The sequence below is a fragment of the Nomascus leucogenys genome, chromosome X, assembly GCF_006542625.1.
Source record: "Nomascus leucogenys isolate Asia chromosome X, Asia_NLE_v1, whole genome shotgun sequence".
In the NCBI taxonomy this organism is placed as follows: domain Eukaryota; kingdom Metazoa; phylum Chordata; class Mammalia; order Primates; family Hylobatidae; genus Nomascus; species Nomascus leucogenys.
Window position 1 is genome coordinate 121,962,526 of NC_044406.1, and position 27,532 is coordinate 121,990,057.

Here is a 27,532-nt window from a genome sequence, read left to right on the forward strand (position 1 = left end):
GTCTGTAAGACTTTCTGTTCCCCTGGAGTTCTCTAGCCACTCCTTTCTCTATCTAAATTCTATTTGTTCCTGTGGGCTTAGCTCAAATCCCACCCAGGATGGCTGCCTGGAGTAAGTGAGTCTCTGCTCTGCTTCCTGCCTCCTGGGCAAAATATTTAGTGGGCAAAACATTTTAATAAAAATTAAAAATATGATCCATAACACTTTGACCCTTTTGGTAGGCTTACAATTTCTCTTTGTCACCTGAAATGCCATTATTTTGGTCTTCATTTCTCTCCTTTTTTCAGAGGGCTGTGCTTCTCTCATAGAATAGGAGATAAACTTGTTTTGCATAGATTTCACACTTAATAAGTCATTTTTATTCACTAACACTTTCTACTGGAAGAGATTAAAGATCTTTGCCAAAATTAAACAGCAAACGTCATAGTACCAGACGAAGAAGGATTATAACTAGCCTGCTTCAAATTCAGAGTCGAAAGGGCCCTCCTAACTCATATCATCCCATCTATTCATTTTACCATGGGTAAAAGTAAAATGGATATTGAGGACCTCAACACTCAGAGAGGGGAAAGAATCTGCTGAAGGTGCCACAATTTATTCATTCATTCACTCAATCATTTATTCATTCAGCAAATATTTATTTAATTCCTACTGTGTGTCTTATATGGTGCTGAATGCTGAGGATGCAATGCTGAGCAAGATACATAGTGCCTGCTCTCATGGAACTTCCAGTCTGCTGGAGGAGAAAAGAGACCTAAATGTTTTAACATCGAAGGGGTGACCCTTGGCTGGGATCTGTGCCACTGGTTATGGGGGAAAGAGTACTTACAAAAATGCTGCTTTTTAATTCTATTTTTCTTGAATCCCCGAGTATCACAGCCTTGCTTTCACACTACTTTCTCTAACATTTTTTGATCAAAATCTTAAGCCATTATGACATATAACCTTAGAAATTTATTTGTTTGTTTGTTTGTGTCTTTTAAAGACAGGATCTCGCTCTGCCATCCAGGCTGGAGTGTAGTGATGCAATCACAGCTCACTGCAACCTCGAACTCCTGGGTTCAAGAGATCCTCCTGGCTCAGCCTCCCAAGTAGCTGGGAATATAGGTGCTCACCACTGTGCCTGGTTAATTTTCGTATTTTTTTGTAGAGATGGGTCTCACTTTGTTGCCCAAGCTGGTCTCAAACTCCTGGCCTCAAGCCATCCTCCCGTCTCTGCCTCCCAAAGCGTTAGGATTACAGGCGTGAGCCACCATGCCTGGTCCACAGAAATTGTTGATAAGGCACCACTCTTGGATAATATGTGTCTCCTCCTCTACACCTCCACTAGCTGTGATTCTCAGGGAGACGGACAGGCACTAGGCTGTTACAATATGGCACAGGGGCTCTGGGTGCATAGAAGAGGGAATCTACCACTCATCTGGAAGATCAGGAAAGTGCAGTGAGAGAAAGGTCTCAGCGGAGCCCTGAAGTTGAGTAGGAGCTCAAAGATGAAATAGGGCAAACAGAAGGAGGGAAGAGAGTTTCAGATAGAGGGAATAGCTTGTCTAAAAGTTCAGAGGTGTAACAGATAAAACTTGAGCCTACAGTGCAAAGGATGGAACGATGAGGAAGTTTCTGTTCCTTTCATGGCATAGCTACTGTTTTGTAGTAAGGGAAATGAAACCAGAGAAAAGGCTAATTAAGTCTTGGATCATAGTGTGTGTCTCATCCTTCGGCCTTTTCACTACAGAAAACTGTGTCTCTTAGACTAAGTTGGGAGGATCATTAAATAACATCTAGTCTGCCATCTTTCCTAGTGTCACCAATAGACCAGGAAGGGGTAATAGGGCTTAGGAGGAACAAGAGAGCTAGGGTTAGCACTTGGCCTTTTGAGTGTCAGCAGGGCCCTTCCCATTATATGTTGCTGCTGGCCATCTCTAAATCAGGTTGCTCCAGGCTGGCTTTGAATGAACAGAACAGGTCAGAAACAGGAAGTAAGTAGAGTCCTAGTGGAGCCCCAGGCTGAATTTGCAACTACCCAGGCTGCAGGGCTCAGGTGTGTAGGGTAGGTAGTAGGGACTGCACACTGTTTCTTCAGAAATATGAAGCCTTGGCATCTTCTAAAAGTGGCCCAGCAGGATCTCCAAGGAATATCATCTGGGTTCACGTCCTCTAGGCTTTTGTGCGGAAGTCCTCAGATATTTTTCTTCCTCTCCCTCTTGTCTGGTATCACCAGCCCTACCTGTGGCCTCTTCACATGTGCCTGTGCCCCAGAACAGGCAGCATCTCAGCTGACTTGCATCCTGGAGCCTTGGCCTGGGGTACTTCGGCACTGTTAGTTAGCAAGCCCCACTTCTCAACAGATAAATTCTAGTTTGTTGCCTTTAAACCAATATTTATTAAGCATTCCTGCCCTGTCATCCACTAGCTGAATGACCTTTATCTATTTAGGCACTGAGCAACTCAAGCCTCAGTTTATCTGAAAAATGCTTATATGGCTTCAATGAGGACTGCAAATGGCATGTGCATGAAAAGCACATAATAAGTGGCTCACCGTGGGCACAAGACACCTGCTGTGTGCTAGGATATGTGAGGAACACCAGGCTATACAATGCCTGGGCTCTGGCCTCAGAGCTCACAGTCCCCTAAGAAGGCGATGGCTGTCCTCTGAAATTTGTTTCAAACTGGGTGTTGATCAACCTGCTTCCATCTCTGTCAGAATAGAACAAGAAGTGGTTTATAACTTACACATGATAGATTTAGGTTTCTTATAGAGGAGCTCCCTAAAAGTAAGCAAGGATGGTTGAGAGTTAGAACTGGGATAAATTGTGAAATGTCAAGGTCCAGAAAGTTATCAAAATAGAGAATAGTTTCATTTTGTTGCTAGTGCAGTACTGAGTAGCAGGTGCAAAACAAATGCGTGCTAGATACACATTTGGTTGGATAGATGGATGGATTAATGAATTGTTCTAGCTTGGTATAATGGAGACCTTATGTGAAGACAGGAGATGAGCTGAATAACCTTTGACCTTAGCTTGCAATTTTATTTTCCCCATTTCTGTACCTAATGTTGTGTGTAGCGCTTCAAAATTCCAGATCGATTATTAATATGTAAGTAATTAGAAATTTAGGTCCTGAACTCCTCTTTTGTTTCATCTGCAGACCAAAAACGTCACTAAAGCATTAACCACATATGTTGTGAGTGCCAGCATTTCAGATATGTTCATTCAAAACTTAGCTGACCCAGTGGTTATCACTCTGCAGCATATTGGAGGAAACCAGGTAATATATCCATTTTCAGCTCAGAATCAAATGGCCTCAGGAACTCTGCACGATTTTTCTGTTAAAAGTAATTTGTTAATTAATAGATGTGATTCTAACACTTAATGAAGAATGTCTTATTCCAGGTAGCAAAGGTATGTTATAATTGGAACCTTCTAGAAGTAATGCCTTATCCTAAAGTGATAGGGAATGATGGGCATTCTAGCACTGTGACAGATTGGTGGGGCAGTGACTGGATCTTTTAGATGTCCCATCACACTAAATGACATGTGATTCCATTTATTTTTGAGTGAGGCAAGCAACTTCACTCAAAATTATTGAATATTTGTATTACTTGAATTTCCATAAATAACATTAAAATGTGTATGAATTATCACCAAAGAACTAAAAGCATAGTCATATGGCATAACATAAGGTATACATTACTAAATAATCAAATTTAGCCTAAGTACAAGTGTGAATGACTATTCCATTATTTGACATTAATGTATGGCCAGTGTGACATCTCAATAGATTTCTCAGTTCCCAGTCTAAAAGACCATGTAGTTCAGCATACTTTTCACTGGTCCTAATTCTAGAAGGGAAGAAGAGAAGGAAGAGAGGAAGAGGAAATTTAAAGAAACAAATACCAAATGAATCATGTTAGACAGGTAAGATCTCTCAATTTGGTCTGGGCTACAGCACTTCAATTATCCCCAGTAACTAATTGCTCCTTGCCTGCAGTTTCCTGGAGACTATAGGAGCTGGTGACGTCTTAGGAATGTTCTGTAGGCCTAATGATGGGGCAGATCAAATTTCTGTCCATAAGCCTTGATCTCAGCGGTGAGCCCCGAATGCCAAAGCTCCGGAAGGAACACATCAGCCCTGCATTGACTATCCATAGCCTTGTACCAGAAGGGCATGGCAATTTTTAATACTACCAGATATTTTAAAGGACATATCAGATCATCAGCCAGTGACATGCTGTTTTCTCACTTGTAAATCCAGAGTTAGTTGGAGTTAGTCTAAAAGCCAATTCACAAATGGCCCAAATGTGTATGTGTATGTGTGTGTGCATGTGAGTGTGTGCATGGCTACCATGGGAAAAAATATTGAGAAGAAAACACTTGTGTGTATATGTTACTATATGGTAAATATCACAAGGCAAGATGTTTACCTCTGATTTCTTTTTTTCCAGAATTATGGTCAAGTTCACTGTGCCTTTTGGGATTTTGAGAATAATAGTAAGTATTTTTGTTAGCAACTTTGACTTTGCCCCGGACCATTTTCCCACTTGGCAGTTAAATGGGAGGGGGTTGTGCTGAAACTACTGTCTTATCAGACCCTACAGAGCATTCTGAATGACCAAGATACAGGATATGATTTTTATATCAAATTAGGGCATGGGAATTAAGACAATTTTCCTTTTTGATAGGGAAGATCTCTCAATTTGTGCTGGGGCTACAGTGCTCCAATCATGCCCAATAACTAATTGCTCCTCACCTGCAGTTTCCTGAAGATTATAGGAGCTTATTATAAGTATCTTAGGCTCCAAAGATAATTATTTGGGAAATCAGAAAAATTACATAACTCGAGGGTAAGCAAAGTTGGAAGAAAGAAATTTGGAAGGCCCAGCGCAGAGTAGCCTTGAGCTGTTTGAAGAAAGTTGAGGAAGGAATACCTGGTTCTCTATCTGTGCTTTCCCACAGGGTTTTGCAAGATCTGTGATCTCCTTCCCTTTTTGTTCCCTCACCTCTTTTAGACTGACTGTGTGACCTTGGGTAGACAATTTACCCCCTCTGAGCCCCAGTCTTTTTATCTTTTCATTGAGGAGATGAAACTTCTTGGTTGGTCTCTAAGGACCCTGCTTGCTTGAATAAGCGTGAGTCTTTGGAGACAGACAGTAGAAGACTGGGAATGGTCATAGCTGACTGGGTTGCTCTTAGGATTGCCATCTTCACTGGAAATATCCAGGGTTATCACCAAATCTCAGAGAATTTCCACACAGAATAAATTTCCCTAAGAACGCCAGGAGTGGCTAAGTGAGGAGTCCTTCTGCCTGTGGAAACTCTGCCTGGAACCTTTCCCTTTTTCACTATCCTTGGAATTCTGGGACAAAATGGAAATTCTCTTCCCATTCAGCTCCCCAGAGTATAAGAATACTACTTCTTTCTGGCAAACAAAAATAACACTGCCCTTTCCTGATCCCCTCCAAGTCTCTCAGGATAAAACTCCTATAAAGTGACCAGCTTTGTCCCCTACAAACTCAATACGTTGATCTCTATGTTCATTAACGCAAATTGCTGGGGTACTCCCAGGTCACCCTTTGCCCCTGCACCTCTGCCCCGTGGATCTAGAACCTCTGGAATCTATGGCATTACCCCAGATGGACAAATGTTGACCAGACTTAGCTGCCTGACCGGGGATAACCCCTTTGGTCTAGTGCCACTCGGGAAGTTCTACTCTCAATCTGATCTAGTACCTGAGATCTACAGGTTATGGAGGTATGAGTGTTAGTTCTAAACCCTGAGTGTGCTCAGAAGAAACTAGCCAGATGTCCAGCAGAGCAGAGGCTCTAATTGGCCCTGCAGAGCCCCAGACCATGATCTGACTTTGATTGAAAGCACTTGAGACCCTTTGAATTGCGGGTTCAGCTGGGTGTTCAGATGTCTATTCCAGTCCCTCTGAGTAAGCTCAAGTGCCAGCTTATATTCCATACATCTATGTCCTTAAAAAGATTCTAGATCTGCTTGCTTCCTATTTATTGGCTACTTTAAAAAAAAGTTCACGGTTAGAGTCTGTCCTAATTTATAGAGGTATGGTACAAGAACAGGAAAAGGGAGAGCCAAAGAAGTTATGCCATTTATGAAGTCCCCAAAAAGTCAATTTAGTCTATTAGACTTAATTTAATTTCAGTGTTCAATTATACCCCTAATCTTGCTGTCTTAGCAAATAATATTAATTATAACACACGTTTGGATAGTGAATATAATGAAAAGTTAAATATTTCTGAGAAAAACAAAATTGCTTTGAAATTTCCTTCTGTCTCCTACAGATGGGCTGGGTGGATGGAATTCGTCAGGCTGTAAAGTAAAGGAAACAAACGTAAATTACACAATCTGTCAGTGTGACCACCTCACCCATTTTGGAGTCTTAATGGTGAGTTGTCTCTTAGTCACTCCTCGATGGAAGTTTGACAATTTTTATTAGACCAGTAATATATGTGTGAACTGTTATTAAAAAATGGTATGCATTTGGAAAAAAAAGCCCCCTTCCAATTTGTTCATCCAAAGTAGATCAGATTGAGACAAATATTTATTTTTTCTCCTTATAAAATTAATGCTTGCTTCTCAAATTTCAAACAGTACAGAAAAGGTCCCTGTAACCTCCCTCCCAAGTGATCACCACCTTTAACAGGCTAACATGTATATTCATTTAGGTTCTTTTCCTGTGTGTATAGGAATGTATGTTTTTGTTTTATAAACATGGTATCAAATTATTCGTACTGTTTGTACCAATTGCTTTTTTCATTTAACAATATATATTGCACAACTTTCAGGCAAATGTGTATGTATCTATTATACTTCAATTTTTAAAATACCTTTATAGTATACCATTGCTTGGGTTTAACACAGTAAATTTAACTAATCCCTGACTGGCGGACATTATAGCTGTTGCTGTTTTTCTCATTATGAATATTGCTGTAATACACATTCTTACTCATGTATCTTCAAACATTGGTGTAAGTATTTTTGCAGGATAAGTTGACAGAAGTAGAATTGCTGGATTAAAGGGTCTGGTCATTAAAATATTTAAATTTCAGAAGGATCATAAGTATTTGCTGAGTTTTTCTTCCAAATGACTCTCAAATGTATTCCTTTTTCTCTACCCACATCAGAATACTTTCCTGGATTTCTTAGGTAACTTTATTACATACTGTTATCTGAATGTGTCATATGTTACTTGTTCCTACAAAGAACGGTTAGCTTTTTGAGGGCTGTGGGTCTGTTTTATATTTGTTTATTTTACATATATATATATATATATATATTTTTTTTTTTTTTTGAGACGGAGTCTTGCTGTGTCGCCCAGGCTGGAGTGCAGTGGTTCAATCTTGGCTCACTGCAAGCTCCGCCTCCCTGGCAGAGGTGGGAAGAATCACCTGAGTCCAGGGAGGCTGAGGCTGCAGTGGGCCATGGTCAGGCCACTGCACTCCAGCCTGGGCAAAAGAATGAGACCCTGTCTCAAAAAAAAAAAAAAAAAAAAAAGAGAGAGAGACCAGGGTTCTTGTTCCAGCTCTGTCTGTAACTAGCTATGTGATCTTGGTCAGGTTGCTTCCCTCTTTTGAATCTTAGATTTTCTTCTGAAATGTGAATGACTGGAGTACACTAGGGTTTCTCAATCTTGGCACTATAGATATTCTGACCAAATAGTTCTGTCTTTTTTTTTTTTTTTTTTGACGGAGTCTTGCTCTGTCACCAGGCTGGAGTGCAGTGGCGCAATCTTGGGTCACTGCAACTTCTGTCTCCTAGTTTCAAGTGATACTCCTGCCTCAGCCTCCCCAGTAGCTGGGATTACAGGTGCCCACCACCACACCCAGATAACTTTTGTATTTTTTAAGTAGGAACGGGGTTTCACCATTTTGGCCAGGATGGTCTCTATCTCCTGACCTCGTGATCTGTCCACCTCAGCCTCCCAAGGTGCTGAGATTACAGGTGTGAGCCACCCCGCCCGGCCCCAAATAATTCTTTGTCGTGGGGGGTTGTTCTGTGCATTGTGAGAAGTTTAGCAGCATCCTTGGTCTTTCCCCACTAGATGCCAGTAGCACCCTCCCCAGTTGTGACAACCAAAAATGTCCCCAGATACTGCCAAATGTCCCTGGGAGAGGAGTAAAATCACTCCTGGTTGAGAACTACCAAAGTAAACACTGCTTCTTAACCTTTTATGAGTCATGAATCTCTAATCAACTGATGAAAGCTATGGACTTTGTTCTTAGACCAGTGCACACATATATTCAAATAATTTTGCATGTCATTTCAGATCTTTAATGGTACTTAATTAATAAATTACTGAACTTTGTGATCTCTAAGGTCCATTTTGCTTGTTAATTTTGTGAAGGCTATTTAAGGTCTAAGGAAAAGGACTTTTTTTTTTTTTGCTGTTCTGTGTAGTGTTTTGAGATGCTCAGTTCAGATAATTATTCACTTTGCATCCCAAATTCACATCTCTCAGCTTGGTTATATTTTAAATATAGAACATGTTAATGATGATGAAGCCAAGGACCAAATGTTCTTCCAATGCTATTGATGTCTCCCCATGCCCTGTACACAGTCAGTTGGACTAGGCACACTCAACAAACAATATTTGGTCTTATCATATATCCATTCACATAATCTGGTTTTAGAAGAGCTATGGCAGAAATGTTATACATTCTGGGAACTTCCCGTTAGTGAACACTGGAAGCATTTTGCCATAAACTTGCTCTGGTGTATGTGTAAAACACAACACATTGTGTTCTTTAGGATTTATCCAGGTCTACAGTGGATACAGTGAATGAACAGATATTAGCGCTTATAACATACACCGGATGTGGAATCTCCTCCATTTTCCTGGGAGTTGCAGTGGTGACATACATAGCTTTTCAGTAAGTTGATACAGCCTTGCTCTGAGCATATTTAATTTGGTTTGATGGATGCTATTACCATTGTAACTTTGTTAATTTCATGAACACATCACAATAGGAAGAAGTCAGATCCATTAGATTATGAAGTGGACAAGTTAAAAACAAAATATCAAGGCTCCTCTAAAAATATTTTAATTGGATTTTTGTAAAACAAGGGAGTTGAGATAGGAAAAGATTTCTGTATAGGATATAAGAACACCAACCCTTAAAGAAAATTTGATAAAGTAGACTTTATTAAGAACTTCTTTAATCAAAAGACACAATTCAGATAGTGAAAGGCAAACCTTACATAGAGAGAAGATATTCACAATGCATATATCAGATAAAAGACTTGTATGCAGAATGTATTAATAACTCTCACAAATCAAAAAGCAAAAGACAATAAAGTTTATAAATGGACAAAAGACTTGAACAGGCACCTCACAAAAGAGAATATCCATGCCTAAGCCTAACCTTTACCAAATGGCCAATAAGCATATGACAAAGTTCTTTACATCATTACTCATCAGAGAAATCCTAATTACAACCACAGTTATGTACTTCTCTGCACCCACCAGAATGGCTAAAATTAAAAATAATGACAATAGCAAGTGTCAACAAGCATGTGGAACAACTGGAACTCATACATTTTCTAGTGGGAATGTAAAATGGTTCAGACACTTTGGAAAATTCTTTGGCAATACCTGTTAAATATAAATATACATCTCGCTGTTGACCCAGAAATTTCACTCTTAGATATATACTCAAGACAAATGAGTACATGTATCCACTGAAAGATATGTACAAGAATATTTATAGCAGCTTCAGTCACAGTAGCTTCAAATTAAAAACAACTCCAATTTACATTAACAGTTGATTGGATGAATAAATTGTGATGTATTTGTAAAATGGAATGCTACACAGCAGTAAAAAATGAATTACTTCTATACAATGCAACATAATATCTAAATCTCATAGACATAGAATTGAGCAAAGGAAGCCAGAAAAATAAGACAACATACTGTGTGGTTCCATTTACTAAAAGTTCCAAACACACGTGAAATCTATGGGGATAGAAGTGAGAGTATTGGTTACCTCTGATGGGTGATATTGAATGAGAGAAGCATGAAGGAGCCTTCTGGGATGTTGAAAATATTCTATCTCTTGATCTGTGTCGAAGTTCCACAGGTATATACATATGTAAAGATCCATCAAGTTATATTGTTAACACTTGTGCACTTTACTATTGATCTCAGAAAAAAATTCACACAAAATGAAAACAGCAAAATTTAAATCAATGAATATTTAATAACAGTGTAAAATAATCAAAGGGGGTAATACATATTTTTTTATTTTGAAAAATACTGGGTGAGTTTCTGCAAAGTAAAGTTGCAATCACTTATTCCATGAGGCCTTATGTCGGGATCTTTAGAACTATCCAAGTAGCTCTACTTGGAATCGTTTCCATAGTCATCCTGCTATTTGGTAATATGTAGCTCCAGCCTGCTAAAGCAGTGGTGATAGACTCACAATACCCAGGAAACTCCTTCCTTCTTTCTAAAAGATAAAAAGAAAAATAATAGCCTCTCTCAACTGCGTAGTTGAGAGAGGCTATTATTATTTCTGTTAGTTAAGGTCACTATATTTATTATGCTTTGACTCTACCTGGAAAGAGAATGAGGGACTTCAAAGTATAAGCAAAGATGAGTAATTCTTTTATTCTTTCACATATTATGTAGATAAGATGTGGCAATGTTTAATTAAAAAAAAACAGACTTTACCTAACAACATTGTACTTTCTCTTTTAGCAAACTTCGAAAAGATTATCCTGCCAAAATTCTGATCAACCTGTGCACAGCACTACTGATGCTAAACCTGGTATTTCTGATCAATTCTTGGTTGTCATCATTTCAGAAAGCGGGAGTTTGTATCACAGCTGCAGTGGCACTTCATTACTTCCTGCTTGTTTCTTTTACTTGGATGGGCCTGGAGGCAGTCCACATGTATTTGGCTCTAGTCAAAGTCTTCAACATATACATTCCAAATTATATCCTTAAATTTTGTCTAGTTGGTTGGGGTAAGTATATCTGCCATTGTTTTTGATATTTATGTCTTAAGCCTGTCTTTCTAATTCTAGCTCTGTTAGATTCTGTTAATATCATAGGTCAAAAATTAAGGATCGCTTTGCTGGTGTTTGGGCATGCATCTTTTTTTTCTGCCTGTATTGCTCTATAAATTCAATTTTTAACCTTTATGGCGAGGAGTTGGTGCAGAAATATTTATTGAGCACTTATTGTGTGTTGTGCTAAGTGCTGGCTCTACAGTAGTGAACAGATTTTATCTCTTCCTTTACAGAAGTTACAGTCACAACAAATACTGATAAAACAGCTAACACTTAGGTAGCACTTACATGTGCCAGATGCTATTCTAAGTGCTTTACATACACATTTAGTCCTCATAATATCTCCACGGGATAGATTCCATCATTATTCCCATTTAATAGATGAGGAGACTGAGGCACAGAAAGATGAGGTAATTTGCCAAAACTCACTCAGCTAGTAGGCAAGAGAGCTGGGATTTGAGCCAGGAAGTTTGTCTCCATAGTTTGGACTTGTAACCTCTATGGTCTTTCCATATTGTTTAAAGAATAGGGAAAAGACTTGAAATGGGTGAAAGAGTGCTGGGTCAGCCAGAACCTGACTCTCATCACACCTCATGACTGTGACGATCACTGCTGGCCTTGGAAGAAGCCAGGAATGGTCCTCAGCATAGATCTGTCTGAATACAAATGTCATTTCATTGGCTTGCTTTCCTGTATTTCTGACTAACATGGTCAGCTCGGCTCCTTTCCTCTCTCTCCCTTGTGTATTCAAGGCAGATTTTGGGTTCAGAAAATGTGTTCGATGTGTAGGAGATGTATATTAAGTAGCATACCATGGGTACATAGGAACACAGATTTTATCTTCCACTGCCTTTGTGAAGACAATACCCTTCTAATTAGCTACTCATCCCTTTAATGAGTTCATTAACATAGTACATGCTTTCACTGGATACACAGTCAGTGCTATTATCTATGCTAATATGGGGAGCAGAGACAGGCAAATACTGAACAGATCATAATCTAAAAGCTTGTTTTCGTACACTTCGGAATCCATCAGAAACACAGAGACAAAAGTAGTCGATACACTCCCCTTAGTGCCTTGTGTCCCTCATCTTGATTCAATTAGAGGATTGAAAAATGTGGAAGAGGCTTCATGAATAATCCAAAAAGCAGATAACCCACGTATGGCCCATTGTGAAAGGGCTGTAAATATCATTTCATCCTGGCTTTCCTTCTCCCTCATCATCACTCATTCCCAGCTTCTTTTTTAAACCCTTCCTCCAGGACTCACTTCTTATCTCTTTGATCTTCTAATTTCATACACATTTCTTGGGTTACAAGGAGAGGCAGGAAAGGCTAAAGCTTGGTACTTGGAAGCAGGAAAACTTTAGTTACACACACAAGCTAAGAAGTCTGACTGGCTTAATCAGTAAAGAAAGATACAATAAGCCACTCTTACGTTCAGTTTATTACTTACATAAACTGTGAAAGGAAGAGTACCTAAAAGTGCCAGCTTTCACATTCTTGTCCCCACACTAAAAAGAACAACCCCAAAACAAAGGGAATGGATGACTGCCACGTGAGTTGTAGGATTCCTGGTGGCTGAGGAGCTAGTTTTAAATGGAAGTGATGCTGTTTCCTATTCTGCAGCCCTATTCTAAGGGGGCAGGGTACAAAGGCCCACACCTCTGCAGAACCCTGGGAGATGATGAGAAGCTGTCTCCTGACAGCCTCCTGGAGGAGATAGGGAGGTGAGTAGAAGATGGTCCCGGAGCACCTCCTCACAGGCCTCTCATCTTCTCGAATTTGTGGAGGCCCACAGGGCACACCGCCCAAATTCAGATAAGCCTTTACCTGTGTGGTCTATGTGGATACATGCAAGGTCACCAGGGAGCCACAGCTGAGCTGTCCCACTACAGGGAGTTTTGGAGCATTTCAATATTCGACAAAAGCAATCAACTGTAAGGAAAATAGATATTAATATCTGTTTATGTTTGAAGCTCTGCCTTATGAATGCCAAAGCAACCTGTTGGAAAGGTTTATTACTTTTAATGACAAAAACCACAATTACTTTTGCACCAACTTAATGAATCCCTGTCCAAGACAGTAGATTTGTTTATATTTTTAAAATAACAACAGAAGGGATCTTTTTTTTAATTTTCAATATGTAAACACAGCTTGAAGACTGCTGCACAACTTCCATCCTAAATATGAGGCCTTCCCCTGTCTCTCCCTTCCAGCCTTCTATTTTAAAAAACATCTGCAGCATTCTAGGTGCTGTGCTTGGGGTGGGCTATACAGATTTAAAGTGACCATCCTGTTTATCACAGAATGGGACAGTGGAGGATTTTTCAAGATATTTGGCATTCTGGGCTTTGGAACAGCTTTGGGAAGCATGTAACAAAACCCCTAAAATGTATGTAGGTGTATGCGCTTAGTCTAGGGGAAATACAACTGAGAGATAAAGAAATCATTTTTTTTTTTGCAAATGTACAAGAAATTGGATTTTTAAACCCTGTGTCTACACTCTCCTCACGTTTGACCATTTTGACTGAACTGATTGCTTTATTATAGTCTGACTGAATTGAGTGGTTGTTAACTGGTCGATCTAGTCAAAATGTCAAACTAGTAACGAGTGTGGAAACAGTTTCCCTGTCAAAAAAGCACTGAAGGCTGCAGCTGATTGCCTGTGCCCTTCTCCTAAGGTGACCTAGACAAAAAGCTATTGGGAACGAAGGGGCGATGTGAAAGGGAGTAAAAATTAGGGGCTCATCATCTAAGAAGAAATGCTTGATGCGAACTTGCATTCCAATCAACTAGATACTTCTTTTGCCAAGTTGATTTTCTGGCACTTGAACTATTTTTAATAACTAGTGGGCGTTGTATTGGAGCCATTGGCATGCTGTCTAGTTTAGCAGATTGGAGAACTCCTTGAAATGTTTAACTTGGAAGAATTCACAAACATTTTGCAAACAATAGTATTTTGATGCCCTCACATCTGTGGCTCATTTAAACAGTGTCTTAATGTATCATCACCCACAGTCATTGATTAGGTTGCCTCCCTGCTACCTGATGAAATGCCTTTGACTTGCTTTCCCGCTGCAGGAATCCCAGCTATCATGGTGGCAATCACAGTCAGTGTGAAAAAAGATCTGTATGGAACTCTGAGCCCAACAACTCCATTGTAAGTACCAGCATCTCTGTTTCTCTGGTGGTGGGGCTGTGGCCCAGCAGGGTATGGTAAAGTGTTCTTGGCCTGGGATTGGTCTTGACCCTTGGCTTCAGGAAGAAATCAACCTAAGTCCTTTTGCCCTAAACATAGGCCACATTTATGTGATGGTAGTTGCCCGGGTCCTCTATGACCTTGGGCAAGTTACCTTACCTTTTAGTTCAATTTCCTCCTCTGGAAAATGGGGATAATAATGTTTTCTCTTAATGTCCTGTGTAAATTAAAATGATATCATGTATGTAATGTGCTCAGCATATTGCCTATTCTATGGCAAATGCTGTGTAACTGGCACGTATTATGATTACAAAGCTCACACATCAGGTCATTGCAAAGAGTGGCCACTACAAGAAAATTCTGAGATGATTTGGGAAACATTTTTTACCTTTCAACAACAAGGGTCTTCCCTGAAGAACGCTGAACAGCTTTCCTTTGTAAACGGCCTCGGCTTTGTTGTTCTCTTGTTTCTTTCCATTTTTTTCCTTTTCTCCCATTTGATGTATAAGCTCATCTCTTTAGTTCTCTCAACCACAATCACACGAGAGTAGCAATTCACTTCACCCCACCTCTCCAGAACCTTCTTTTACAGGCGTGTAGGTGTGTAGATGGTTGCCCTGTAGTCCTTTAGGCTGCACAATCTCATTTTACACTTCTGATTGTTCCATTCTTTTTATCATTGCCTCTCAAGTTCTCTTCCACTATAGATTTCCTCTCCCACTGGACTGGAATTAAATGTAGAAGGTCCTGCTCCAAGACTCCCCCATCTTTCATACTGAGATGACAGTTACCAGGGAGTCAAAATTATTTTGCCCTTTGCAGCAGATGCTTTCTAATTAAAATTCCTTGTTATGTTTTCTTTCTCTTCCATTTTCTCTTCCCTTCCTTCTCATCTCCCCCTCCATCCTCCCCCTTTGCCTGTTTTGTGACTTAAAAGGTCCCCAGTGTCTACCTAATGGTGACCCTTCTTGAACCATCAAAAGCAAGAGCAAAAGCAAAACCAGAACAAAATCAACTCCACTTTTTCCCAAAAGAGACTTTTCAGATGTGACTTGGTTAGTAAGAGGCCAACTGCTCTAATAGTTTTTTTTCAAATTATATTTTGAAGAAGTAATTCATGCACATGGAACAAAATCCAAACGTACAACAGGGTAGAGGATGAAAAGTAAGCCCCACTTCCAACCCCTAGCTACCCAGTTTCCCTCCTGAGGTAACTCTTATTACCAATTTGTTACCAATGATCACATTTGTATGGCTATTTTCTTGCATACTTTGTTACCCAAGTGGTAGATATACACCATTTGGCACCTTGGTCTTTCCACTTAACAATATATCTTGGAGGTGATTCTCTACCCAAACATATAACACTATCTCATTTTAACAGTTTTCTATAGCGTCCTTTAAGGATGCTGATGATATTCAGGGAACTCTAGGTGTCAGAATCTATTAGGAAAATTAAATGTTTTTTAACATGTTTGCAACACACACACAAACTCACACATATGTGAAAGTATCCACGCCAACATAAACAATGTGACCAAAAGAGATTTTCCTGGTTTTAGAAAAGAGAGCTCAGCTAAGTTGACACACATTTAAATTAGTCAAGCTTCTCTGTGTTCAAAAATCAGGGAAAATGCCTCCAGTAATTGCAAATGTTATTAAATGGAATATCTGTTCATATGAATCACTGCATATTTTTTCTTTAATAAAAATTGTAGAGTCGTTAATCAATCCAGTAGCCAGTGTTGCCTTTGTCTTCCAAATACATCATATTTTAAAGCAGTACACCTAGAGCTCTTCTCTTTTTGTAGCATTTTCATTAACTTTCATAATTTCACCATTGTTTGATATAGCTTTCAGAAAAGCCATTCATTGCTCACATCCTTTCACTGTGATATTTATCTTGTAAAGTAGAATTAATCCTGCAAATAAGAGCCTAGATATAAGGTGGTGGCGGGGTGGGGGGCGTGCGGGGGCAGTGTGGGGAGCACGGCGATGGAGAGCCACTTTGGGGGAAAATGTATCATTCGTTTTTCTGCTGTTAACGAAGAGAACCGTTTCCTAGGGAATTGGACTGACAGGTTTCTGCATATGTAGGGCAGAAACATCCTCTAAGATTTCTGACTTAGTGTTGGAAAGAACCCTGAACTGGGGCTCAGGAGATTGAAGTTCTTGTCCCAGCTCTGCCTCCAGTTGGTATGAGTGAACTCTGTCCAGTTCATTTCTCTAGGGCAGATGCCCTTAGGGTGAAATACAATTCACTAGATGATCTTCAGTCTCTGAGAAATAGGACTTTATGTTTCCCTATCTCATGATAGTCTTCTTTGTTTCTTACAGTTGTTGGATTAAAGATGATTCGATCTTTTACATCTCAGTGGTGGCTTATTTTTGCCTCATATTTCTCATGAATCTCTCCATGTTCTGCACTGTTCTTGTTCAACTGAATTCTGTGAAATCCCAAAGCCAGAAGACTCGGCGGAAGATGATCCTGCATGACCTCAAAGGCACAACGAGCCTGACTTTCTTACTTGGCCTCACCTGGGGGTTTGCCTTTTTTGCTTGGGGACCCGTGAGGAACTTTTTCTTGTATTTGTTTGCCATTTTTAACACTTTGCAAGGTAACTGCTGCTTTTTTGCCTTTTCTGTGGCCAGCTACACCTCCAGCAAAGCTTTTGTTGCTTTGGAAAATAATCTCACCTGTTGGAAACATTAACTAGATGTTAGTCTTCATTAAATGCACATACAGCCCACTCTCTCTTGCTCAGTGGTATAGGGAGAAGCCCAGATAGGTAACCCAACTTTAGGTAGTTGGAAATGTCTATATCAAACACTGATTGGCAATACTTCTTATAGTGTTCATTGTATCAACACATTGTGATAGAAAATGTACAGATTCACACTCACGTTGACATTTTGAAGTACACAATCCAGCTAAATATAGCAATTAACTGGAAAGCAGAAACATTAAATTTTAACCCCATAGGCTCTATCTGCATCTGATATCCTAATATTTTGGGAAAGAGCCAGGCTAGACTATCATAGAATCATACAGGAATGAAGGTTAAAAGCAAAGGGCTGTGGGAAAGGCCAAGGTTATAGCCTTGAGTTTGCTATAAAACAGCCTTTAAAAAAATTACAACAATTGGTTGAATTAGATGATCCTAAGCTAAAGGCCCTAGAGTTCTTTTAATTATTTTCCTTTATTCTGATGAAATGAACAAATAATCAATGAAGTGATGAAATGGTAGACAAAAGATGGCATGAGAAGTAAAACTAGGGGCAAGGTATGATGGCTCATGCCTGGAATCCCAGCACTTTTGGAGGCCGAGGCAGGCGGATCACTTGAGGTCAGGAGTTTGAGACCAGCCTGGCCAACATGGTGAAACCCCGTCTCTACTAAAAAATATAAAAATTAGCTGGGCATGGTGGTGTGTGCCTGTAGTCCCAGCTACTTGGGAGGCTGAGGCAGGAGAATTGCTCAAACTCTGGGAGGCAGAGGTTGCAGTAAGCTATGATCGTGCCACTGCACTCCAGCCTGGGCAACAGAGAGAAACTCTGTCAAAAAAAAAAAAAAAGCTAGAGATCTGGTTCATATAACTCTGAATAATTGCTGATGTTCATTTTAACTTGATTTTGCCTATTAAAAATATTGGGGGGAAGAGGCATGCAAAATGATTTTGTCTGAGTCTCTAATTCTACCCCATACTTTTATCCTCAAGTGTCGTCCAGTCCATTTGGGCTACTGGGACAGGCTGAGAGTCAAGTTGGCATTTCATTGAGTTAGAGTCTCCCTTCATGCTCTCCACTATTTTTTTTTTCATTCAATAAACCCTTATTTTCCATACTGAAGCCCACTGATGGTACCATGGGATGCTCCCACAAGGAAAAAGTTCTATGGTCAAATAACTTTGGGAAATGTGGCAAATTACATTCTCCCTTTCTTGGAATAGCACTGTATACATTAGCATGGTAAAAGCTCTATTTTAAAATGCCTTTAAAAACTTGTTTTAATGTAGTGTCTTAAAAACCTCTGAACCTTTTATTGTGGTCATTGTTAATCCTTGAGGAACCTTGAGAAAAATAAATTGACATGCAGTCATTACATGACAGGCACTTGCAAAGTGCTGCGGAGTCGGGGGATGGGAAGCAATGTAGCAGAAGGCATGGTTTTTTATGTTTTAGGACTCAAGAAACCATCTTATTTTAGAGCAATGAGGTGGATCAACGGAAACTTTTTGTCCCATCAGATCCTGCCAACCATATACAGCCATGTTCTAACTGGAATGTAAGAAGTCACAAAATGTGTTGCTCTTCCTTCGCACGCCGTTTTTATTGCCTCTGGTAGTAGGAATGGAATTTTTAGAAACTCTCAATACCACCCTCGCTTGGTTCCCTTTGAGGCTACTGGCACTTGGTTGAATTCTAGTGTAGAACTGAAGGTTGTATTCTAGTGTAGGACTGAGGCCCTGGTGATGGTTCTACACTTTTTCTCTGGATAGAACTGTCTGGCCCCACACTACAGTATTCTAACTCGATGCTCTAACCTCGAGAACTAACCAGTCATGGTGTAGAATGTCCACGGAAACGGTTTAGAACCCAGGTGCCTGTGAAGGCTTCATCCACGGTGGTAACTCCAGGCTTCTCTTTGGCTCAGTGATTCTGAGGAGAAATGTACTCACTCTGTGGAAAGAGGGGTTAAAGGAAAGCTGGCAAAAGATCAAGAAAGCAAGGCAATTTCTAGCTTAAAAGGGAGGGGCAGGGGTGTTTTCAAAACCATTCTTAGGGTGGAAAGTAGCATCTAAGGAAGGAGCCTGCATGGATAGAAGCAGAATTTAATAGGATATTTCTTTTCTTTTCAATTTTTATTTCAGATTCAGGGGGTAGATGTGCAGGTTTGTTAGCTGGGCATATCATGTCATGTTGAGGCTTGGGGTATGAATGATCCCATCATCTAGGTAGTAAGCATAGTACCCAATAGTTAGCTTTTCAACCCTTACTTTTTCCCTCTTCTCCCCTCTAATAGTCCCCAGTTGTCTACCGTTGCCATCTTTATGTCCATGTGTACCCCATGTTTAGCTTTCACTTTTAAGTGAGAACATGCAGTACTTGGTTTTCTGTTCCTTCATTAATTCACTTAGCATAATAGCCCCTAGCTTCATCCATGCTGCTGCAAATGACATGATCTCATTCTTTTTTTATAGCTGTGTAGTATTCCATGGTGGCTATGTAGACACTTCCTTTATCTAATCTACCTTTAATGGGCACCTAGTTTGATTCCATGTCTTTGCTATTGTGAATATTGTTGCAATGAACATTAGGGTGCATGTGTCTTTTTGGCAGAGTGATCTGTTTTCTTCTGGATATATACCCAATAATGGGATTGCTGAGTCAAATAGTAGCTCTGTTTTAATTTCTTTGAGAAATCTTCAAACTGCTTTCCACAGTGGCAGAACTAATTTACATTCCCACCAACAGTATATAAGTGTTCTAACTGGGTATTTCTTGAAAACTAAAATCAAAGTCCCATAGATCCAGCACCAAAAGAGCCAAGCTGTTTCTGTCTGTCAGATATGCCTTATGTCCATCAAGCACAAAGTCTTGCCAGTCCTGCCTAAAAAGACTGCAAGATAGCATGTGCCATCTTGTAGCAAGGGAGTTTTCAGAGCTCAGAGTTTCAAATTCAAGACACACACACACACACAACCCGAATAACCCCCAAAACAAACGGTGGAACGAGTGAACAAAGTAGTCATTTAAAAGACAAATGACAAGCTTGCAATGCTGGCTGAAGGGGATGGGGGTGACCTGTGGTCAAGTGGGAAAAAATTATGCTCATGATGAGCTATTTGTGAAGGAGGAATGCACAAATAAAAATGCAGGTGACAAAAACCTGACATCTTCCCTCATGCCTGTGTTTTCCTAGTGAGTAAGCAGATCAATCTGTTATGGGAAAGGAAAAGGAAAGCTGTCAGGCAGAGGGGGAGAGTTGGCAGGCAGCTCATTGGAATTCACAGAATAACCTTTTAAGTCTGAAAACTAAACTCCATGCAAGAAATCAGAGTAGTAATAGGTGCTTGATGTCACTGTCACCCCTTGTACATGCTGAAGTTGGAGGAGTTTTGCCTGCTCTGAGACTGTGGTTTGCTCTCCTCGGGGTGCTGCACCAACTTCCAGGTGGCTGCTGCTCAGAAAAACAGCGAACACTGCTGAATTCATCCCCGCAGTTGTTTGGTTACACATGGAGATAGAGCCCTTGGGAGAGTTAGCGAGACATGCCATTCCATTTAGCCTCCAGATTGCTGCCTCCCACCTGGAATCCGAGTCTCAGGGCTGGGGCTAGGGAGCCAAGATCTTCCCAATCAAACTTCCTATCGAGTGATAGGAAGTCACTTGCCTCTGCCCGAAACTTTCCAGGGACTAAGAGCTCACCATTCTGTAAAGCAAAGCATTTAACTTCTTATCAGCTCTGATGTGATACCAGTTTTCCTTACCTGAGGCTAGTATAGTACAGTAGTTAAGCCCTTGTGTTCTATAGTCAGACTGCATTCAGAGCTGGTGCTGCCAGCTTAATGTTAGCTCTGTGACCTGGGTCAAGTTTACTAGACTTCTTGGACTCCGAGTTCCCTCAACTATAAAAATGAGACTAATAGTATAATACCTATCATATACTAATTGCTAAATAAACACTAGCTGTGGTTTGTTAGTACATGTTGCTCTGAAACTTTCTTCCATTGCTCCTGGTTCTAACCGGGCAACTGTACAGATACAAGCCTAATTTGTCCTTTTCATGACAGCCCTTTCAGATCTGTGGCTAAGTAAGCATCTCTTCTCACCCTATGTTTTCCACTCCAAGTTTTTTTTTTAATCTAGATACAATATCCCAACTCTTTCAGCTTTTCTTCACTATCCTTCTTCACTGTATTCTTGAATACTTCTGTTTATCATCTTCCTCTTAAAACAAAGCCTTCCAAACTGAACATGGTGCTGGTGGGAGGTATGGTCAAACAAGGACAGAATATGGCAGGAGACTGTCACTCGCCTCAATCAAGATTCTTTACTTCCAGTAGTGCTCAAGCTGAAATTTGCTTTGGGACATTTACAATAGACTGGTGCTCAGTTTACAATGGGTTAAGACCTCTTTGATACTAATCATTTACCTTCAGGACAACCGGCCAATTTAGAGGCAAGGTGAACCTGTATAGAGAATAAAGGTTTCCAAACTGCACTTGGATCAAAATAAATATTTTGAGGCTCAAGCAGTTATCACTATGTTGTAGGTGGATGTGAGAGTTTGTGTATCAAGTGTCTTGGAGTTCAAATCAACATACATTTATTGAGCTGCAGCACTTAGTGTATTAAAGACAAAAGGCAAAATGACATAAATATGAAAAGGAAACATATCTCGGCCCTCAAAGACTCAACAGCTAGGTGGAGAAATGGGAAATAGATGAATAATTGTATGGCTACATATAGCAAATAATACAAGAAACAAAATGTTATGAGAGTTCAGAAGTGGGAAAAATGAGTTTCAGTTTGAGGCATCTGGAAAGATTTTGTGGATAAAGACTTTTTGTAGTGGACCATAAATATAAGTCAGGCTATTGACAGGAGTTATTTCTGCCAATCCTACCCCTAACTGCAGGAAATCTAATTGGTCCTCCAGGGAATTTGCAATCAAGATAATGTGTTTTTTTTTTAAGACAGAGTCTTGCTCTATCGCTCAGGCTGGAGTGTAGTGGCTCAATTCTGGCTCATTGCAACCTCCACCTCCCGGATTCAAGTGATTCTCAGCCTCCCAAGTAGATGGGATTACAGACATGTGCCACCACACCCAGCTAATTTTTGTATTTTTAATAGAGACAGGGTTTCTCTATGCTGACCAAGTTGGTCTTGAACTACTGGCTTCAAGTGATCCACCTGCCTCTGCCTCCTAAAATGCTGGGATTACAGGCGTGAGCCACCACGCCTGGCCAAGATAATCTTAAGTCATATTTTTATCTTTCAAGGACATATTTTAGAGGGTGGGAACAAGAAATGGCCAGCACTGCTGGCAAAGACTTTCAGCCCCTCCCTCGCCATTGCAGGACAAAATCAGGGCTGGCATTAGAAGTTGAGGGTCAAATCCATGGTTTCCACATGGTGTCATTATGCCAAAAAGCATGTGTAATAGTTATTTATTGCTATATAACACATTAACAATTTTTACCAGCCTAAAACAACAAAAATTTATTATCTCACACAGTGTCTGAGGATCAGGAATTCAGGAGCAGCTTAGCTGGGTGTTTCTGACTCAGGGACTGTCGTGGAGTTGTAGTCAAGCTGTCATTGGGGCCTGCAGTGATCTGAAAACTTGACTGGGGCTGGAGAATGTGCTTCCAGGGAGGCTCATCCACATGGTCGTGGACTGGAAGCCTCAGTTCCTCACCATGTGGGCCTCTCCACAGGGATGCTAGGATGTCCTCAGGACAAAATTCTTGGCTTCCTTCAGAGTGATGAGAGAGGGCTCGCTCTTTTATAACCTAACCTTGGAAGTGACATGCCATCCCTTCTGCTATATTCTATTGGTACAATGTGGAAGTAAACTACACAAGGATGTCAGTGCCAGGATGTGGGGATCATTGAGAGCAATCTCAGAGAGGGGCTACCTTACGTCTCACACTCTAGGATGAACAGCAGCCCAGGGGCAAAACAGTAGTTGACATGAAGTCTTGATACAGACATTTTTGCCTTTGGGAGGGAGTCTACAAAGACAAGATCAGAAAGCCAGTAATGGCCCTGGGGTTCCTTGAAAGTAGTATCTCTCGTGACAGGAGCAGGCCTGAATCAGGGCATTGGTGACAGCTGGTGAAAGAAACCGAAAAAGACTGACCTTCTTCTCCTGGCTTAGGATTCTTCATTTTTGTGTTTCACTGTGTGATGAAGGAGAGTGTGCGGGAGCAGTGGCAGATACACCTCTGTTGTGGGTGGTTGCGATTGGATAACTCTTCTGGTAAGATGTCAGTTTGGATGAAGTTTTGAATTTTACATGTTTTACAAAACTGATCAGATTAATTTGTCTCTTAACTTGAGTACTTACAACATATCAGCATCAAAACACAGGCTGTTTCCATGTCATAAAAATGATTTGTGCTTTTGAGCTGAGATGAATGAAGTCAAGTGAAGACTGTGACTTGGGCCATATTTTAAACTAGGGATGCTTTTGTTTTGGCCCAGATTCCCTGGATTGCTTACCCTCACTGTCACATCAGTCTCAATTCAATTAAAAGAACACTGAATGCGTGCCTACTGTGTTCCAGGCACTGGGTCTCAGGGATTTCTGGCTGGTAGCCAACAGTGTGTTGAGTGGATGTAGGAAGCAAGGAGTGGTGGTGGAGATGGCGAGAACTTATAAACATTCCTAAGATGCCTGGCCAGTGGGCTGCACAGGTGTACTGATGGCCCACAAACTGGGGGATGTAGTGAACTCAGATGTTTCCTCTTAGCCCTGGTGCTTCCCTTGAGAATGTTTCCAGTGCAGGCAAACTGCTGTTCTATGTATCAAAAGGATCTTCCATCCAATTCAGGCAGCTTCTCTCGGTCTCAATACAAAGCCTAATCCATTTTCTTTAGTGAAGGCAGCACTTGAACTCTAAGATTCTACAAGTAGCACTGAGATTCCCCCCATTCCCCACTTTATGTTGGCCATATCAGCAACCTGCTGGTCCTTGTGCTCTGGGAAAAGCAGGCATCCTTGGTATGTGAATTGTCTCTTCCTATACCACACATTACCGTACAAACCTACTTCTTACAACTTCATAGAAAAGCTGACTCCTTCAGGTACCCAGAATGAACACTGTGCATCAAGCTTTGGTATTTTGTTTTGTTTTGTTTTGAGACAGAGTTTTGCTCTTGTTGCCCAGGCTGGTGTGCAATGGCGTGATCTCGGCTCACCGCAACCTCCGCCTCCCGGGTTCAAGCGATTCTCCTGCCTCAGCCTCCCAAGTAGCTGGGATTACAGGCATGCGCCACCACTCCCAGCTAATTTTGTATTTTCTAGTAGAGACGGGGTTTCTCCATGTTGGTCAGGCTGGTCTCGAACTCCCGACCTCAGGTGATCCGCCCGCCTCGGCCTCCCAAAGTGCTGGGATTACAGGCATGAGCCACCGCGCCTGGCCTAAGCTTTGTATTTTTAAACTAGATTATTGAAGTGTAATTTATATACCATACAATTCACTACTTTAAGTATAGAATTTCATGAGTTTTATATTTGTAACTTTTCTTGGTATCATTTCAGATGGGAGCAGCCGGTGTCAGATAAACGTTGGATATAAACAGGAGAGACTAAAGAAAATCTTTGAGCACAAACTGTTGACACCATCTCTCAAGTCAACTGCAACTAGCTCCACTTTCAAATCTTTAGGCTCTGCACAAGGCACACCTTCAGAAATAAGCTTTCCAAATGGTAAGAAAAAAAGGCTGTGTTGTCTATATTTATATTCCAGAGATACTGAATTAACGTGAGACCACATACTGGGTCTTGGATGATACTTCCTCTTCAAAACTAAATGCACATGTGGGTGTGTATACCTCGACTCATTCTTGGCTGAGAAAGTGTGTATAGAAGCATAGAAATGTGACAGAAGTGTGTATAGGTGTTTCTGTGCCTAGTAAATTTAGTAAGTATGAATGTGTTATTAGACTAATAGAGGAAAGAAGAGATGGGAGGTTAGAAAATTCATAAGTAATTAAAAACAATTGTCACAGACCGTTAAAACCAGAAGGAACCTTAGACATTGTCTAGTCCAATCCCTTCATTTTATAGTTGAGAAACCTCAATCAGAGAAAAGGAAAATGCCTTATTGACAGTCACTGAGCCCATCCTTACCATCCAGTAGAACTGGGGCCAGTCACTTAGCCCTCAGCCCTCAGCCATCCAGCAGAACTGGGGCCAGAATTCAGGTCTTCTGGCTCTCAGGGCTAGTCCTATCAAGAAAACTCTCAGAGATACACATCACTCTTAGATGCTGAGCTTCTTCCATAGGAAGCCATATTTCTAAGCTGAGACAGATGTTCAGTTGGGAATGGGGCATTGTACCTAATTATGTAAAAAGAGAAAGTGTAGGAAAAGGATTGACCTACAGGCTTAAAGTAAAGAGAAAGGCAAAGTGAGCAAGAACTTAAGAACTTCAGGTTGATACTGTGATGATTCTGCATTGTGTGCTTCTAGTTAGATGATAATGCAGTGGTCTTTGGTTGCCTTTCTTTAAGACCAAAGTATACTCCAGTTCACACACACTTTGGTGGCCTGGATGTAGTCATTCTCCTGCCTTCTAAGTGCTGGAGGTAGGGGACTGCCTCATTCGCTAGTATTTTTCTTTATGTTGGCTCCAAAAACCAGTTCTATGTCCAAGGGCTGAAGGCAATCTGGAAGCAGCACGGTGGGTTAAAAAAGCATCAGACTTGGAGTTGGAAGGCTTTGGTTCAGGTTCCAGTTCTGTCAGTCACTCTGCGACCTTGAGCACATCACTTCTCTGCTTGGAGCTACATTCTTTCTACCTTTAATATGAGGGGACTAGAATGGATAATCTCTTGAGAGCCCGCCAGTTTCAGGACCATGTATGGGGCAACGCTATTTTCCAGTTTAGTCTGGTTGACTAGTGTATAGCGTCTCAGTCTCCCATCTTTGTGTGGGAAAATTAGTGATGCACATGAGAAAAACCTTTCCCTGGCCACAAGCATTTATCAAACTCTGGCCAACTAACCTGTGGATATGTCTTGGTGCTCGTATAAAGTCACTGGGGTGCCACGACATAGACAAGCCATGGGTTGTGGAAGCTCCTTAGTAGATAATAGTTGGGGCTGGTTGGGAAATAACATTTTTCAAGAGGGTTATTTAGCATTGGATTTCTTGATGTCCCTGGGGACTATTTAATTAGCAAATATACAGCCCAATGTGTACATATTTTGCTTCAGAGGATCAGTAGCAAATACCATATCCAGGATATTGATGTTGTCTTACCAAGCAATTGACCTGGAAAACCAACACTAAAGTGCTCATCAGTTGAGAGGAACTGAGCCAGTGGGGCAGGTAGACCTGCCACAGGTTCTAAAACTGAAATCTGGGTCCTTCCATTGTACTAGTGGCAGCCAGAAGCTTGATTCTATTGGCAGAGAGTGAAAAATCATGCCCTCTGTACCACCAGGTATTCTCAAGCTTGAGAATTAGCCAAACTTTCAGTGCAAGAATATCAAATCCGTAAGGGATATAAATGTGTATATTCACATTTTATGTCATCTTCTCTTGAAGGCCTCCAAGGTTTGTACATAAATATCCTCTCCTAGGTTAAGGTTAAGGTCAATAATGCTGCCTCTTATTCACAACGTAGGAAGAACATATGCACTGGTTGTCCAAACGGTGCTGTCAGGATGAATTAATTCACCCCAGATTTTATATAAAATGGTCCAAAGAAAGCACCATATCCTTCCCTTCTCTTCTAATTGCTTTATTTTTTCCTTCATTTGATAAAATTTTCTTATGCTTCTACTATGTGCAAAGTCCCTGATGCCACAGCTGAAAATTTTCTTTTTTTCTTTACTGCAGATGACTTTGACAAAGATCCTTACTGTTCGTCTCCTTGAGTTGTGAAGTTGTGCCTAATTATGTAAAAAGAATATAATACCTGTGGAAATAAAAATGAATTCCAAGTGTATACTTGCTCGGGTGATGGGTGCACCAAAATCTCACAAATCACCACTAAAGAATGTACTCATGTAACCAAATACTACCTGTTCCACCAAAACCTATGGAAATTTAAAAAATTAAAAATAAAAAGCAAAACAAAAATCCCAAAATGAATTCCATTCACAAACAGAATTTTTCAATAAATCCCAGTAGAGATACTTGCCTCCTCCCAACCCCTCATTGGGGAAAATGTTGAATTTGTGAAACAATTTGCTCCAACCTTCTATTTTAATTATTATTTTGTAAGGGAAAGAATAACATTTGATAAATATTAAAGTCAGAATAATTCTCCTATTTGTCGTTATAGTTATTTCTTTTTTGGATAAGATTTCAGGCTATCATTATGATATATTAGAGGAGAAATTTCTACAGCATTGGAAATTTTGTTTTAAAAGCTTTAAGTGTACACATCCTTAAAAAATAAAAATCAAGACCAGAATCCTTACTTCTCTGCCATGGGAGCCAAACAATTTCAGGTGGTCAAAGTTTCAGGATGCCCAGTTGGCCTGAAACCCACAGAGGCAGTAGATAGGAAGAGCCACAAGGTCATACATTTTGGAAAAATACTCTGCCCTGTTGGCC

General features: G+C 40.5%; 1 protein-coding gene across 2 annotated transcripts in view; it reads left to right on the forward strand.

The window, feature by feature from the left end:
• Nucleotides 1–27,245, forward strand: part of ADGRG4 (adhesion G protein-coupled receptor G4) — a 113,095-nt gene extending 85,850 nt beyond the window's left edge. Inside the window, exons 17-26 of one of the 2 annotated variants that reach the window (XM_003272569.4) lie at nt 3,145–3,264; nt 4,442–4,487; nt 6,299–6,402; nt 8,766–8,887; nt 10,714–10,982; nt 14,112–14,190; nt 16,567–16,847; nt 23,117–23,218; nt 24,503–24,670; nt 26,810–27,245. In XM_003272569.4, coding sequence (XP_003272617.2) covers nt 3,145–3,264; nt 4,442–4,487; nt 6,299–6,402; nt 8,766–8,887; nt 10,714–10,982; nt 14,112–14,190; nt 16,567–16,847; nt 23,117–23,218; nt 24,503–24,670; nt 26,810–26,847 — 1,329 coding nt within the window. In that variant the 3' untranslated portion in view covers nt 26,848–27,245. The remainder of the gene's footprint in view (nt 1–3,144; nt 3,265–4,441; nt 4,488–6,298; nt 6,403–8,765; nt 8,888–10,713; nt 10,983–14,111; nt 14,191–16,566; nt 16,848–23,116; nt 23,219–24,502; nt 24,671–26,809) is intronic. The other variant, XM_030806815.1, reaches the window with a different exon arrangement.
• The last annotated feature ends 287 nt before the right edge of the window (nt 27,246–27,532 follow it).